Consider the following 11019-nt stretch of genomic DNA (forward strand, 5'->3'; position numbering starts at 1 on the left):
TCCAAGGACAAAGAACTTTAGCTTTGTACCTACTTTGACACCTAAACCAGAACCCCCAACTTCTTCTGTTTTACCATCTACCAGCACAAAATTGAAGCTCATTAAAAAAGAGGTTAAGCCTGTTAGGTGGAGCTTGAGGTTATCTCCCAAAAAAGGCAAAGTAGATGATGATGATCTGATGATGATGATGGGGAAGTTGTAGTGATCACCCAAGCTGAGTATAATAGCCATTTCAAGCAACTATAGAAAAGCCCAATGTTATCCACACAAAGCTCTCAGCCTTCTTTGACTGTTAGTCCACAAAAACTAGCCACCTTCCTAGTTCTTCTTCTCTTCCATCAGTGAACCCTAGCAGATCATCTACACTTAAATCACCTACCCCAAGAAAGAAAACAGTTTCTCATAAGGGAAAGTCAAAGAAAAGTGTAGCCACAAAGGGAAAGCAAGTTAAGGGTAAGGGTACAGGAAAGGTTGATAGAAAGAGAAGTTCAAAAAGAGTGATTGAACTAGGTGTTGATGGGGAGGACTGGAGTGGAGAGGGTGAGTGGTCTGATGAATTTGAGTGGTCAGACCTAGATCCAGACTTTGCAGTTGAAGGAGAGGACAACTTAGAAGAGGAAGTTGATCAGAAAACTGTTGAAGCCGAGATAAGGCAGGAAGATTTGAATGTAGGTGATGTTGTGGAGGTAGAGTATGACTCAGAAGAACTAAGGAGTCTTCAAGGCTCAGATGAAGAGGTATATCCTAATCCCACTTTTAATCTTGAGGTAGATTACAAAATAAACATAAGCTTTGTTAAAAGGTTGAAGTTTCCTATTGTTGAAGTTGTTAGAAAAGCAATTAGGTGTCATAGCATTGAAAACCATTATGATTATTATTTTTTGCATAATGGGAAGACTAAGGTTAGTGTGTATTGTAAAAACAAATGTGATTGCCCATGGGAGAAGCAGCATGGGAAGATAGTGTGTAAATGTCAGTCTGAGAACAAGTGTTACTTCAAGATTCTGTTGAGGCAGCTAAGAATGGAGAATACTCTTCAAGTCAGGAATTTGAACTTAAACCATACTTGTGGGTTTCACCATGAGAGTTTAAAGGTCACATCAGAGTATTTAGCAGATAGGTATTTAGATGAATGGAAATTTGATCCTACTTGGAAGTTGAAAGTGTTCATAGACAGGGTGTAAAGGGATTTAGGGGTTCATATTGGATACTACAAGGCCTGGTTTGCTAGGGAAAGGGCTAAGTTAATTTTGTACGGTGATTCAGCTAAGGAGTATGCAAGGGTGTTTAATTATGGGCTGGCTTTGCTTAAATACAACCCTAGTTCTTCAGCTATTGTGGTGATAGAAGGGATTGAAAGGCCTCTCCCCATTTTTCAGAAGATGTATGTGTGTTTTGAAGCATGTAAAGTTAGGTTCAAGAGGGGTTGCATGCCTGTTATTGGAGTGGATCGGTGTCATTTGAAGGGTGCTTTCCCTGGGATGATACTTGTTGCTGTGAGTAAGGATGGTAACAACAATATCTACCCAGTGGCTTGGGCAGTGGTTGAAGTGGAGAACAAGGATATATGGATATGGTTCTTGGAGCTCTTAATCAAGGACATTGAGAAACCAAGAGAAAAGGGCCTTACTTTGATGTCAGATAGACAAAAGGTACTTATCTAATCCCAAACTTTGGATATTCTTATGTTATGTGGTCAGTGTATATGTAATGAGTTAACACTAAGTGTATTTGCCTGTTGTAGGGACTATTAGAAGCTTTTGCTATTGTGGTTCCTAATGCTGAAATCAGGTTCTGTGTAAGGCACATTTGGGCTAATTTCAAGCTCAAATTTGGTGGTGAGGCTTTTAAAGAGCATTTTTGGAAGTCAGCAAGGTCAACAACAAGGGTATGTGGTTGGACTTTGAAAATTGTAACTTATTTCTGCATTGTTTGCATAATCATTAAAATTACATCATTGCATTCATTGTTAGGCTAATTTTGAAGAGCATATGGCAAAGATAAAAGAGTTGTCTAAAGATGCATTCCAATATTTAGATGTAATTCCAACTAGGCATTGGGTTAAATATGCATTTTTCACATATAGCAAGTCTGATATGCTTTTAAACAACATATGTGAAAGCTTTAATGTTGTATTGACAGATGCAAGAGACTAATCAATAATCACATGTCTAGAATGGATTAGGAGGTATGTCATGAAGAGGAACACTCAGAAATGGGAGGGTGTGCAAAGTCATGAAGGCAGATTTATGCCTTATGTTGCCAAGGTGTTCCAATTTGTGTCACAGTTGGCTAGCAATTGTGATGTAAATCCTTCCAGGCTAGACATATGGGAAGTGGACTACTACAATGTCAGGTATGTAGTAAATCTGGTGGAGAAAACTTGTAGCTGCTATAGATGGGAGCTCATTGGGATCCCTTGTGCACATGCTTGGGCTGTGATAATAAAGAAAAGACTCAGGCCAGAGGACTTTGTTGACGACTTCTACAGCAAGGGCAGGTACTTACAGGCATACTCACCAAGTATCAAACCAATTCCTGGTATGAAACAATGGGAGAAGAGGATTGACCTGATGCAACCTACACCACCTGTCATAAGGAAAATGCCAGGAAGACCTTCCCACAAGAAAAGGAAGCAGGAACAGGGTGAAAGGGAATAAGCTGAGTCAAGCCAAAGAGCTAAGAAAATGCCTAAGTGCTCTAACTGTGGAGTCCCAGGGCATTACAAGAACAAGTGCAAGAATCCAGCACCACCCAAAGAGGTTGATAAAGGTGGCAGACCTCCATCAATGAACCCTCAAAGGAAGAAGAACTGGGATAGAGCTGTGAGAAAGGTATGTGGACATTAGATTTGGCATCTATATTTTAAGGTTACTTATTATAACATGTTCTAAAACTGTATTTGTTGTTATTTTTGTCTGTCAGGGCAAGATTAACCCTGCAATTGGGACATCCACATCCCAAGTTGCTCTTTCTCAGTCAAGCTCATAGGGTGTAGGTCCACCACAACCAAGTCAATCAACCCAACCCACTCAGCCCCTGCCTCAAACAAGTGACAAAGGCAAGTCCAAGGCAGCACCATTAAAAGCTAAGTTATGAATCAGGTCAAAAATGAAGAATCAGCCTGTGTGGAAGCCTTAGATCATTATGTGATTTAGTTATGGTCTGTATTTTGTGTTAAGAACAATCCTTATATATTTTGTGGGGCTACATGTACTTCATGGTTTAATTACATTGTTGTAGCCTATATTTTATTAAGTGTTGATGAACAAATCCACTTTGGCCTTGTAATTATTTTGGATGATCAAATGCAAGGCTTTTTCAATATGGATGTGCTTAAAATTTATGCCTTAAATTGCATTGTAAAGGTAGTAATCAAAACACAATTCCATTTCATTGTCATGACAATATTACAACCTAAAATTGATAAAGGTCAGCATTTGCACTATTTTTACATACCAAAATCTTTGACATATGCCACTTATACAGTGCAAATGTAATACCAATGATTACCTAATTGCCTACTACATCACTGTCCTTCCTAAATACACTAGCACCATTCCAATAACAATAACTATCACAATCACCTGCCTTTGCCTTCTTCATAGTAGCAGAAAGTGTCTTGCATTCAGTAAAGCAATCTCATTTTGCATCAGTTTTTTGTCCAACACAAGTTGATTTGTAACAAACGTTTGACACTCAAGTATTTCTTTATCAATCCATTTGAAAAATTTGCATCATCTTCTACCAGATGCAACATCATAGAATTTACAAGCCAAAAATCTTCTCCCGGGGTTTATTGTAGTCCACGACGTCTTCAATTTTGGTTGGATGCCGCAATTGCACTTGTTTGGATGATATTACATAGCAGAGTGGTATGAAGAATTTGACATCCTACCAATTACAATGTCAATAAGTAATTAAAATGCTTCAAAATTCAATCTCAAAGCCAAAATAACCGAATCCCACAACTCAATTGAACCCCCAAACCCTAGAAATCAAAAGCCCCAAATTCGATTGAACCCATAAATCCTAATCTGAATCACTAATTTAGACCCTATTTATGTTAATTGCATTCAATTAAAACTTGTTAACAAATGCAAAAAAACAATGAATTAGAAGGAAGGTGTGAAAGATTACCTGAATTTGCGTTCAATTGCTTGATTTCTTGAATCTGATTTTTTGAGTTATAAGGGAGGGAAAATTAAGTAGGGATGAGAGAGGAGAGAGAGAAGGTTAATGGGTAGTGCTACCCAAACGTTTTCAAACTTGCGGGTAGTTGTAAACAAATAAAAAAAAATGGGTAGTTGTTCACAAATCACCATTTAAAAATACTCCATAGTGTACCTACTCAATTTACATACCTTTATTTTATTTTTTTTAATTTAACAAATATATCCAAAATTAATACCGAGTAAATAAATTGAATAGATAAAAAAAAAAGCTTTGATGGACATTTTTCTTTTTTTTTTGGCAAAATTGGCCTCAACAATCTGAATTATGGCTTGGGTGCACCCATCCTGTACTTTGCTTAGTGGCCAAAACACCACAAACTAATGACTTGGGTGCAAAGCTCACCTTTAGTGAGTTTTCGGCCACCATTCTCACCGGAGCAGGTGAATTAAATTTTTCTTTTTCGATTTGTATGCCGAAAAATGTCCCGTAAAGGTTTCGGGGGTCATTTTAACCCTTATAGAACCTAAATTGAGCTCGAAACAAGCAAAAAAAATAGCGTACATGATTCGTTTAGCGTGTTATAAAATATCTTGATTTACGTGTCATTGTTTTTTAAGCCGAATTGAGTCATTTACGCTATTTTTTTTTTGCTTGTTTTGAGCTCAATTTGGATCCTTAAGGGTCAAAATGACCCCCGAAACCTTTACGGGACATTTTTTGGCACGCAAATCGAATAAATTCACCGGCTCCGGCGAGAATGGTGGCCGAAAAACTCATTAAAGGTGCGCTTTGCACCCAAGTCATTAGTTTGTGGTGTTTTGACTACTAAGCAAAGTACAGGGTGCTGAGTGCACCCAAGCCATAGTTCAGAGTGTTGAGGCCAATTTTGTCTTTTTTTATTTTTATTTTTATATATTATTTTATTTTATTTTTTATAGTATTTAGAGAGTTACAAGGATGGATGATGATAATCAATTCCTAAATCTTCTGAATCAGAAGGAAAGCTCTAATTACTTGAATTAGACTATCTCTCACTCTCTTTATGGATAATCAGCAAGGAGAGGGGTGTAAGGCCGGGTCAAAGCTTCCAACAAGCAACATAGACTTTACATGATAGGCTAGTCTTTTGCAGTTTTGCTGTATAAAAAAAATTAAAATTTTGAAGTATTAAACGTTGCTTCTTTTTTTTTTTTGAAGTACTAAAATTAAACGTTGCTTTAATAACTTTTTAAGTGTCAATTTCTCAGCAAGTTAATTTTTGGTCGGTTCATACGTTACTACAATCACAATCTTAATTTATTTGAAAAAATCAGGTTTCTTTAACTGCCTTATTCCTCTCATTATTTCTTCTTGTTGCAAGTAATTACTTGTATATGTTTAGCTCAACTTTATTTTCTTTCTTAAATCTTAACTCTTAAGTAATTAAAACAATATTGTAGCAAGGGCAGAATTTCAATTTTTAAACATGCAATTTTGCAACTACTATTTTACGTTTCTGGTAGTAACAATCAAGCATGGGCCGCATACTCGCAGAGTAGTACAAGTGGTAGTATGGTAACAAAGCAAATCTACTGTGAGTTCACTCAACCAAAAATTAAAGTAAAACGTTTAACAATATATATCTACATTTTAAAAGTAATAAGTATGTTCAAAAAATCATATAAAATGTCCAATAATTTATATTTGTTTTAATGTGAGTCTAAACTCACACAAAGTCTTTTTTGTATTAGACAGTAGGACACGAGACACGTGACCCCTTAATAGATCCATCTTTTCTAGCGTATCATGCTGCTGTTTTGTACGAAACAAGGGGTTAATAAATACAAGTACTACTAGTATAAGCTAAGCTACTCCGAGTATAATTTGGCCGTTACACTTGTCTAGGAGCTTGTAGTTCTTTTAGGACGAAGGAGGTGAGTGACGGTTACTTTCGGTTTGAGTCAGTTCAAATGGAGTTTTTAATTGAAGTTCTTGGTCTTTATTGATTGAATATTATTGCTGAAATAGATGAATAGATAATATAATAATATGGTGTTATCCGTTACATTTTTTATAATTAGACGAATAGGCGAAGACGCGCAATCGGTTTGGTGTGGCTTTTGTCTTGTTCTAAGCTTGAATGCAAATATGCAATTGACTGCTCTATTTAGTTTGTCCCTCTTAGCTAAAGTGGCTTTACAACATAATCTATATACTTTTACAAAAAAGTTGACAACTTTGTTGTTTAATTAATAGAGAATTCGATCTTGTGGTGGATGGTAGGAAAAGTGTATGTTTGCTTGACTACTTTCTAATGTTTCATATAAACATTTATTTGTTGCTAATAAGTGTTATTTTTAGTTGTTTCACTTTTGACAAGGTAAGGTTAATTGGACCCCAGCCAAGACTTCTACCACAAGAAGTTTGGTTGGCAATGTCGGGTAAAGGTGATCAACATTAGCTCGGCCCGCTAGCCAGATTCGAAAATAGGGCGGGTTTGGACAAGCCTAAACACACATTTTTAGTTAAAACCCGAACTCGGCCCGAAATAACCGCTTTGGCCCGATAAACCCGCTACTTTTTTGCGGATTTGGGCACAAGGAATAATGTTAAGGCTCGACCCGGCCTGATTTTTGATTACCTCTAATGCCGGGTGAGGGGGAAGCTAGGGTAGGGGATTAGTGAATGTTGAGAATCGAACCTCGCACCTCAAGGATACGAGGCAAACCCTTGGTCACTGCATCTAGTGTGTGGTTGCTACAGGTGTTTGTACCTTGCATCGTACAGACGTTTTGCGAAAAGAACATATTACACAAATGTAAATAACATACAGCTGTAGTGTAAAGAACATACTATTAAAATGTAATGAATATATACCTAAAGTAAAAAGAACATATTTGCTCTAAAAAAGAGTGAAAAGAACATATGTCCATATTTTTTAATTGTCAGTGTAATGTACTTGTATTTGTGATATAATATTCATTAGTTTGTGTAATGTTCTTTGAATTTTGTCTTTAAATTATGGTGGGTATATATGAATAATGTACATTACATAATACTTCCTCCGTTTCTATTTAGTTGACACGTTCAATTTAGGCACACATATTAAGGAGAGGAGAGAGAATGAGAGAGAATGATAAAGCAAATGGGGTACACTAGTAAATGTAAGAGAAAAAGCTTACCCAAAAAGGAAACGTGTCAACTAAAAATAAACTTCCTAAAAAAGAATGCATGTCAACTAAAAAAAAAAACAGAGGTAAGTATTATCATGTTCTTTATTAATATTAAAGTTGTTCTTTTAGATTAATATATATATATATATATATATATATATATATATATATATATATATATATATATATATATATATATATACTACCTCCGCCCACGAATATCTGCAACATTACCATGTATGGATGCTTTGAGTATCTGCAACAAATATTTTTTTTTCCTTTTTTAGTAAACTTTTACCCCATTAGTTACTGTTTTACCCTTACTTAAAAAACAAAACACAATTTCTATTTACCTAATTACTTTTACTTATCTACTAATAATGTATCACCCCCTAATGATTCCCTCCAAATAATACCCCCACATCTCCCCTGTCAATCACCCAACCACCCCATTCAATGAACTTCATTGAATTTGCCCAGATGTTTCTGCCCAGATTAAATGCTTGGGTCTGGTTTTTTCCAGATTTTTGGTTTAAGTCTCTTCGCATCCCTCTTTATTCTCATTTCCCTCAAACACTCTCTCTCCTGTTCTTCGTAACTTTTCCTTCTTCTTCTCTCTATGAAACCCTAACTCTGAATTTCTTCAGATCTGAAGAAAACCATGAGTAATTCGAAGGATCTAAACGAGTCCCCTAAACCTAACACTCCAAACAGTGAAATTGAGCCATCTTTCACTAGGTACACCTTACAGCGAGGGTCTGGAGAACTTAAACCAGTTCATCGCTGTTCAGCTTCTTTTTCTCGATTCAAACATGGTAAAATAGGGGCTAAGCTAGTAGAGTACATCTCTAGTGATGAGGAGAAGGCTGCGGGTAAGAAGAAGGTCGTAGGGAAGAGGGAAGTGTTGGACCATGAAGAGTCTCAGGGTTCGAGTACAAATCGGCCCCAAAAAGCGGCCATGAAGGAGTCGGTGGTGGTTATCAACGTTCCTTCTTCGCCAGAGGATCTGACTAGGGTTTTCCCTGAAAGTCCTGCTGCTAGGGCCACTCCCGGCTCCGGCAGTGGGAAGAAGAGGCCCAGATCTGTCTTCAACGATGACTACAGTATGTGGGACCCTGACTACATGCGCTATCTAAGGGACAAGTTCCCTAATGACTTCCCCCCCCCCCCTCAAATTGACTCTGCAGCGTAACTAACACTGAACCCTTATTTTATTTTCTTGAATTTTTTGGGTTTATGTATGCTTTAAGGGAATAGATCTGTGATTTGTGAGTCCTTTTTTTGTGGTTGATGGTTGATATGTTGGATGCGTGGTTTATGCTGTTAACTGATGTTGTTGATGGATTATGCTGATGGATTATGTTGATGATTTATGTTGTAAATTGTTGTTGTTGATGGATTATGCTGTTGAATTATGCTGATGATTTATGTTGTTAATTGATGTTGTTGATGGATTATGCTGATGGTTTATGTTGTTCACCTATGTTGTTGATGGATTATGGTGGTTGGTTTGTTTGTTGTGCATGTATTCTGGTGAGATGGTATGTGGGCTGTTGGTGGATTTTTTATGGTGCTGTGATGTTGTGCAAGGATTCTGGTCACATTGTGTGTTAGTTTTTGATGGGTTCTGGTGGAGTCCCTACTTAGGTTTGGATTGTGTTTGTGAATTGGTAATGGCCAAGGGAATGGATGTTTGATGAATGATGATTTATGTTGGATGTGTGGAGTCCCTTTTCCATGTTGCCTTGTTGTTGTTGCAAGTCAGTGCCTCTAGTGAAATGAATGAGTCCCCACAATGTATCTTGTCTTTCACATAATTCCAAATGATGAAGGGACTCACTTTGAGTAGGCTGTGAGGTTTGTTTTGCTCCAACAAGTGCCTTAAAACACTTGTTGTTGAGGTAACAACCTACACAAAGCTGCTGAAAACAAAATGTTACCCTGATGGAATTCATAGTTTGCTATTCAATCTGGAAATCATTGAGTTGCATATAAAAACTTTCAATTGCATAACTAATACACACAATCTTTCCTTACATGACTGCCTATAGTAATGCATTTAAACCTAGCAAAATACACATAAATAAATCATAAAAAGCGTTTAATAAAAAACATATGCTTACTTTACACAAAAATCTGTTCTGAGTTCATATTTGGTTAGGTGTGGAAGTCATGTTGTCTTTCAAACCTTGTGTAGTGCCTAATCTGCATCAACCTCAGTTTCCATGTACTCTTCATGTTGTTGATGAATAGGAACAACAACTGTGTTCAGAAGTTGAACTGCTTGTTCAATGAGTTCCCTCTCAACTTCTAAAAATTCTGGCAGCTGCCCTAAATTGTCCAATCTTTTCTTTTTCATGTGAGGTGGATTGAAATTGTTTCCACCTTCTTTTTCTAAAATCATTTTCATAACACTTTGCAAAGTGATCCATGTATACTTGTTGAGTATTGGATCAAACCATTCATAGGCCTCATACACCTTCTCTATTAGCTCTTCAATCTTTCTTGGAAATGACTGGTATTGCAATGATTGTATGACATTGAACAATCCAAGATCCAGTACATTAAGATCTGGAGACTGTGCAGGTTGGAAAACCATTTGTATGTTGAACCCATTTGCTATACAGGCTGCCTTAAACTCTTCATCCTTTGGAACTTGATGTGGTCTGGCATTGTCCCACTGGATGAATACATCCTTAGACAAACTAGGGTGCCATTGGTTGTGTATTGCTGGGATGATGTTGGTTAACAACATTTTCCTGATTTCTTCTCTGGTTACACTCTGAACAGCCTTTGTTACAAGAGTCCCTGCATCTCTGTTCTTGCTTTTCTTCTTGGCCAATTGCTGGTAGGTAAAAGGAAATATTCCATACTTACCATCATGTAGCATGTTCCCATTTAAGTCATGTAGAGGCTTCCCAATCATTGCCATGAACATAGCTTTTATTTTGTACCTTTTGGACTGCTGACACATGTAGGGATTTTCTTCCTTTGGCAACAAGTAGAATTGCCTTGTCTCTGGGTTCATGTAGAACCATTTCTCATCTATGTGAATCACTTGTTGCATATCAATGAAAGTTGGATTTCCTACTTGGGGGATTGGATGAATATGGGCTAATGCCCACTTGAGTCTTGCCAATTTGTGATTTGGTGTGAGTGCTGGATGGTTGGTTGCTGAATGTGTTCTAAGTCTGCCCTTTTTCTTCAAGTTGTGTATGAATCCATGTGATACCTTCAGAGCTGCTGCATAGCTTCTCTCTGTTACCCTTTTGTATAGAGGCACTGACTGCAACTCCTCATCACTAATAAATTTGGGTTGTCTTCCTTTTTTCCCTACTTTTTTGCTTCTGACATCAATAAAATTCCCTTTGGCTATGCTGTCTTGTACAAACTGCCACACCCGTGTTGCTGTGCTTCTGTGGATCCCATGCTATTTTGCCACTGCTGATAATAACCCCCTGGGTAGTTCTCCCTGATTCATTTTCATGAGGAACTCATCTATGAGCTGGCGTTTTTTTGTGACTGTTAGTTGCTTTCTACTTGTTGGATGTACATGTCCTTCTTCTTCCTCTGCATTGTTGTTTCCTTGACTGGCTTCATAACTGTTGTTGTCTTGTGCATTGGCCTCATACTGACCCTCCTGTAAAAGTTGCTCTATTCCAAAAAAATCCTGATCAAAGGGTTGTTCCAT

General features: G+C 37.3%; 2 protein-coding genes across 2 annotated transcripts; one reads left to right on the plus strand and one right to left on the minus strand.

Annotated features, from left to right (window-relative positions):
* The first annotated feature begins 2195 nt into the window (after positions 1–2195).
* Positions 2196–2660, plus strand: LOC110684896. Its single transcript, XM_021861334.1, has one exon. The coding sequence runs from the start codon at positions 2196–2198 to the stop codon at positions 2658–2660; it is 465 nt and encodes a 154-aa protein (XP_021717026.1).
* A 6868-nt stretch (positions 2661–9528) lies between these two features.
* Positions 9529–11019, minus strand: LOC110684897. Its single transcript, XM_021861335.1, has 2 exons — positions 10882–11019; positions 9529–10719 (listed from the first exon to the last, which is right to left on the minus strand). The coding sequence occupies exons 1-2, from the start codon at positions 11017–11019 to the stop codon at positions 9529–9531; spliced, it is 1329 nt and encodes a 442-aa protein (XP_021717027.1).

This window comes from Chenopodium quinoa, unplaced genomic scaffold (assembly GCF_001683475.1).
Source record: "Chenopodium quinoa cultivar QQ74 unplaced genomic scaffold, ASM168347v1, whole genome shotgun sequence".
NCBI classification, from domain to species: Eukaryota; Viridiplantae; Streptophyta; class Magnoliopsida; order Caryophyllales; family Amaranthaceae; genus Chenopodium; species Chenopodium quinoa.

What these genes read in the sequence shown, in the direction of transcription:
- LOC110684896 (XM_021861334.1), top strand. Translation starts at nt 2,196, where the DNA reads ATGAAGAGGAACACTCAGAAATGGGAGGGTGTGCAAAGTCATGAAGGC.
- LOC110684897 (XM_021861335.1), bottom strand. Translation starts at nt 11,019, where the DNA reads ATGGAACAACCCTTTGATCAGGATTTTTTTGGAATAGAGCAACTTTTA. An exon ending in CAGAGGAAGAAGAAGGACAT is followed by an intron (nt 10,720 to 10,881) that starts GTACATCCAACA and finishes CGGGTGTGGCAG; the next exon opens with TTTGTACAAGACAGCATAGC.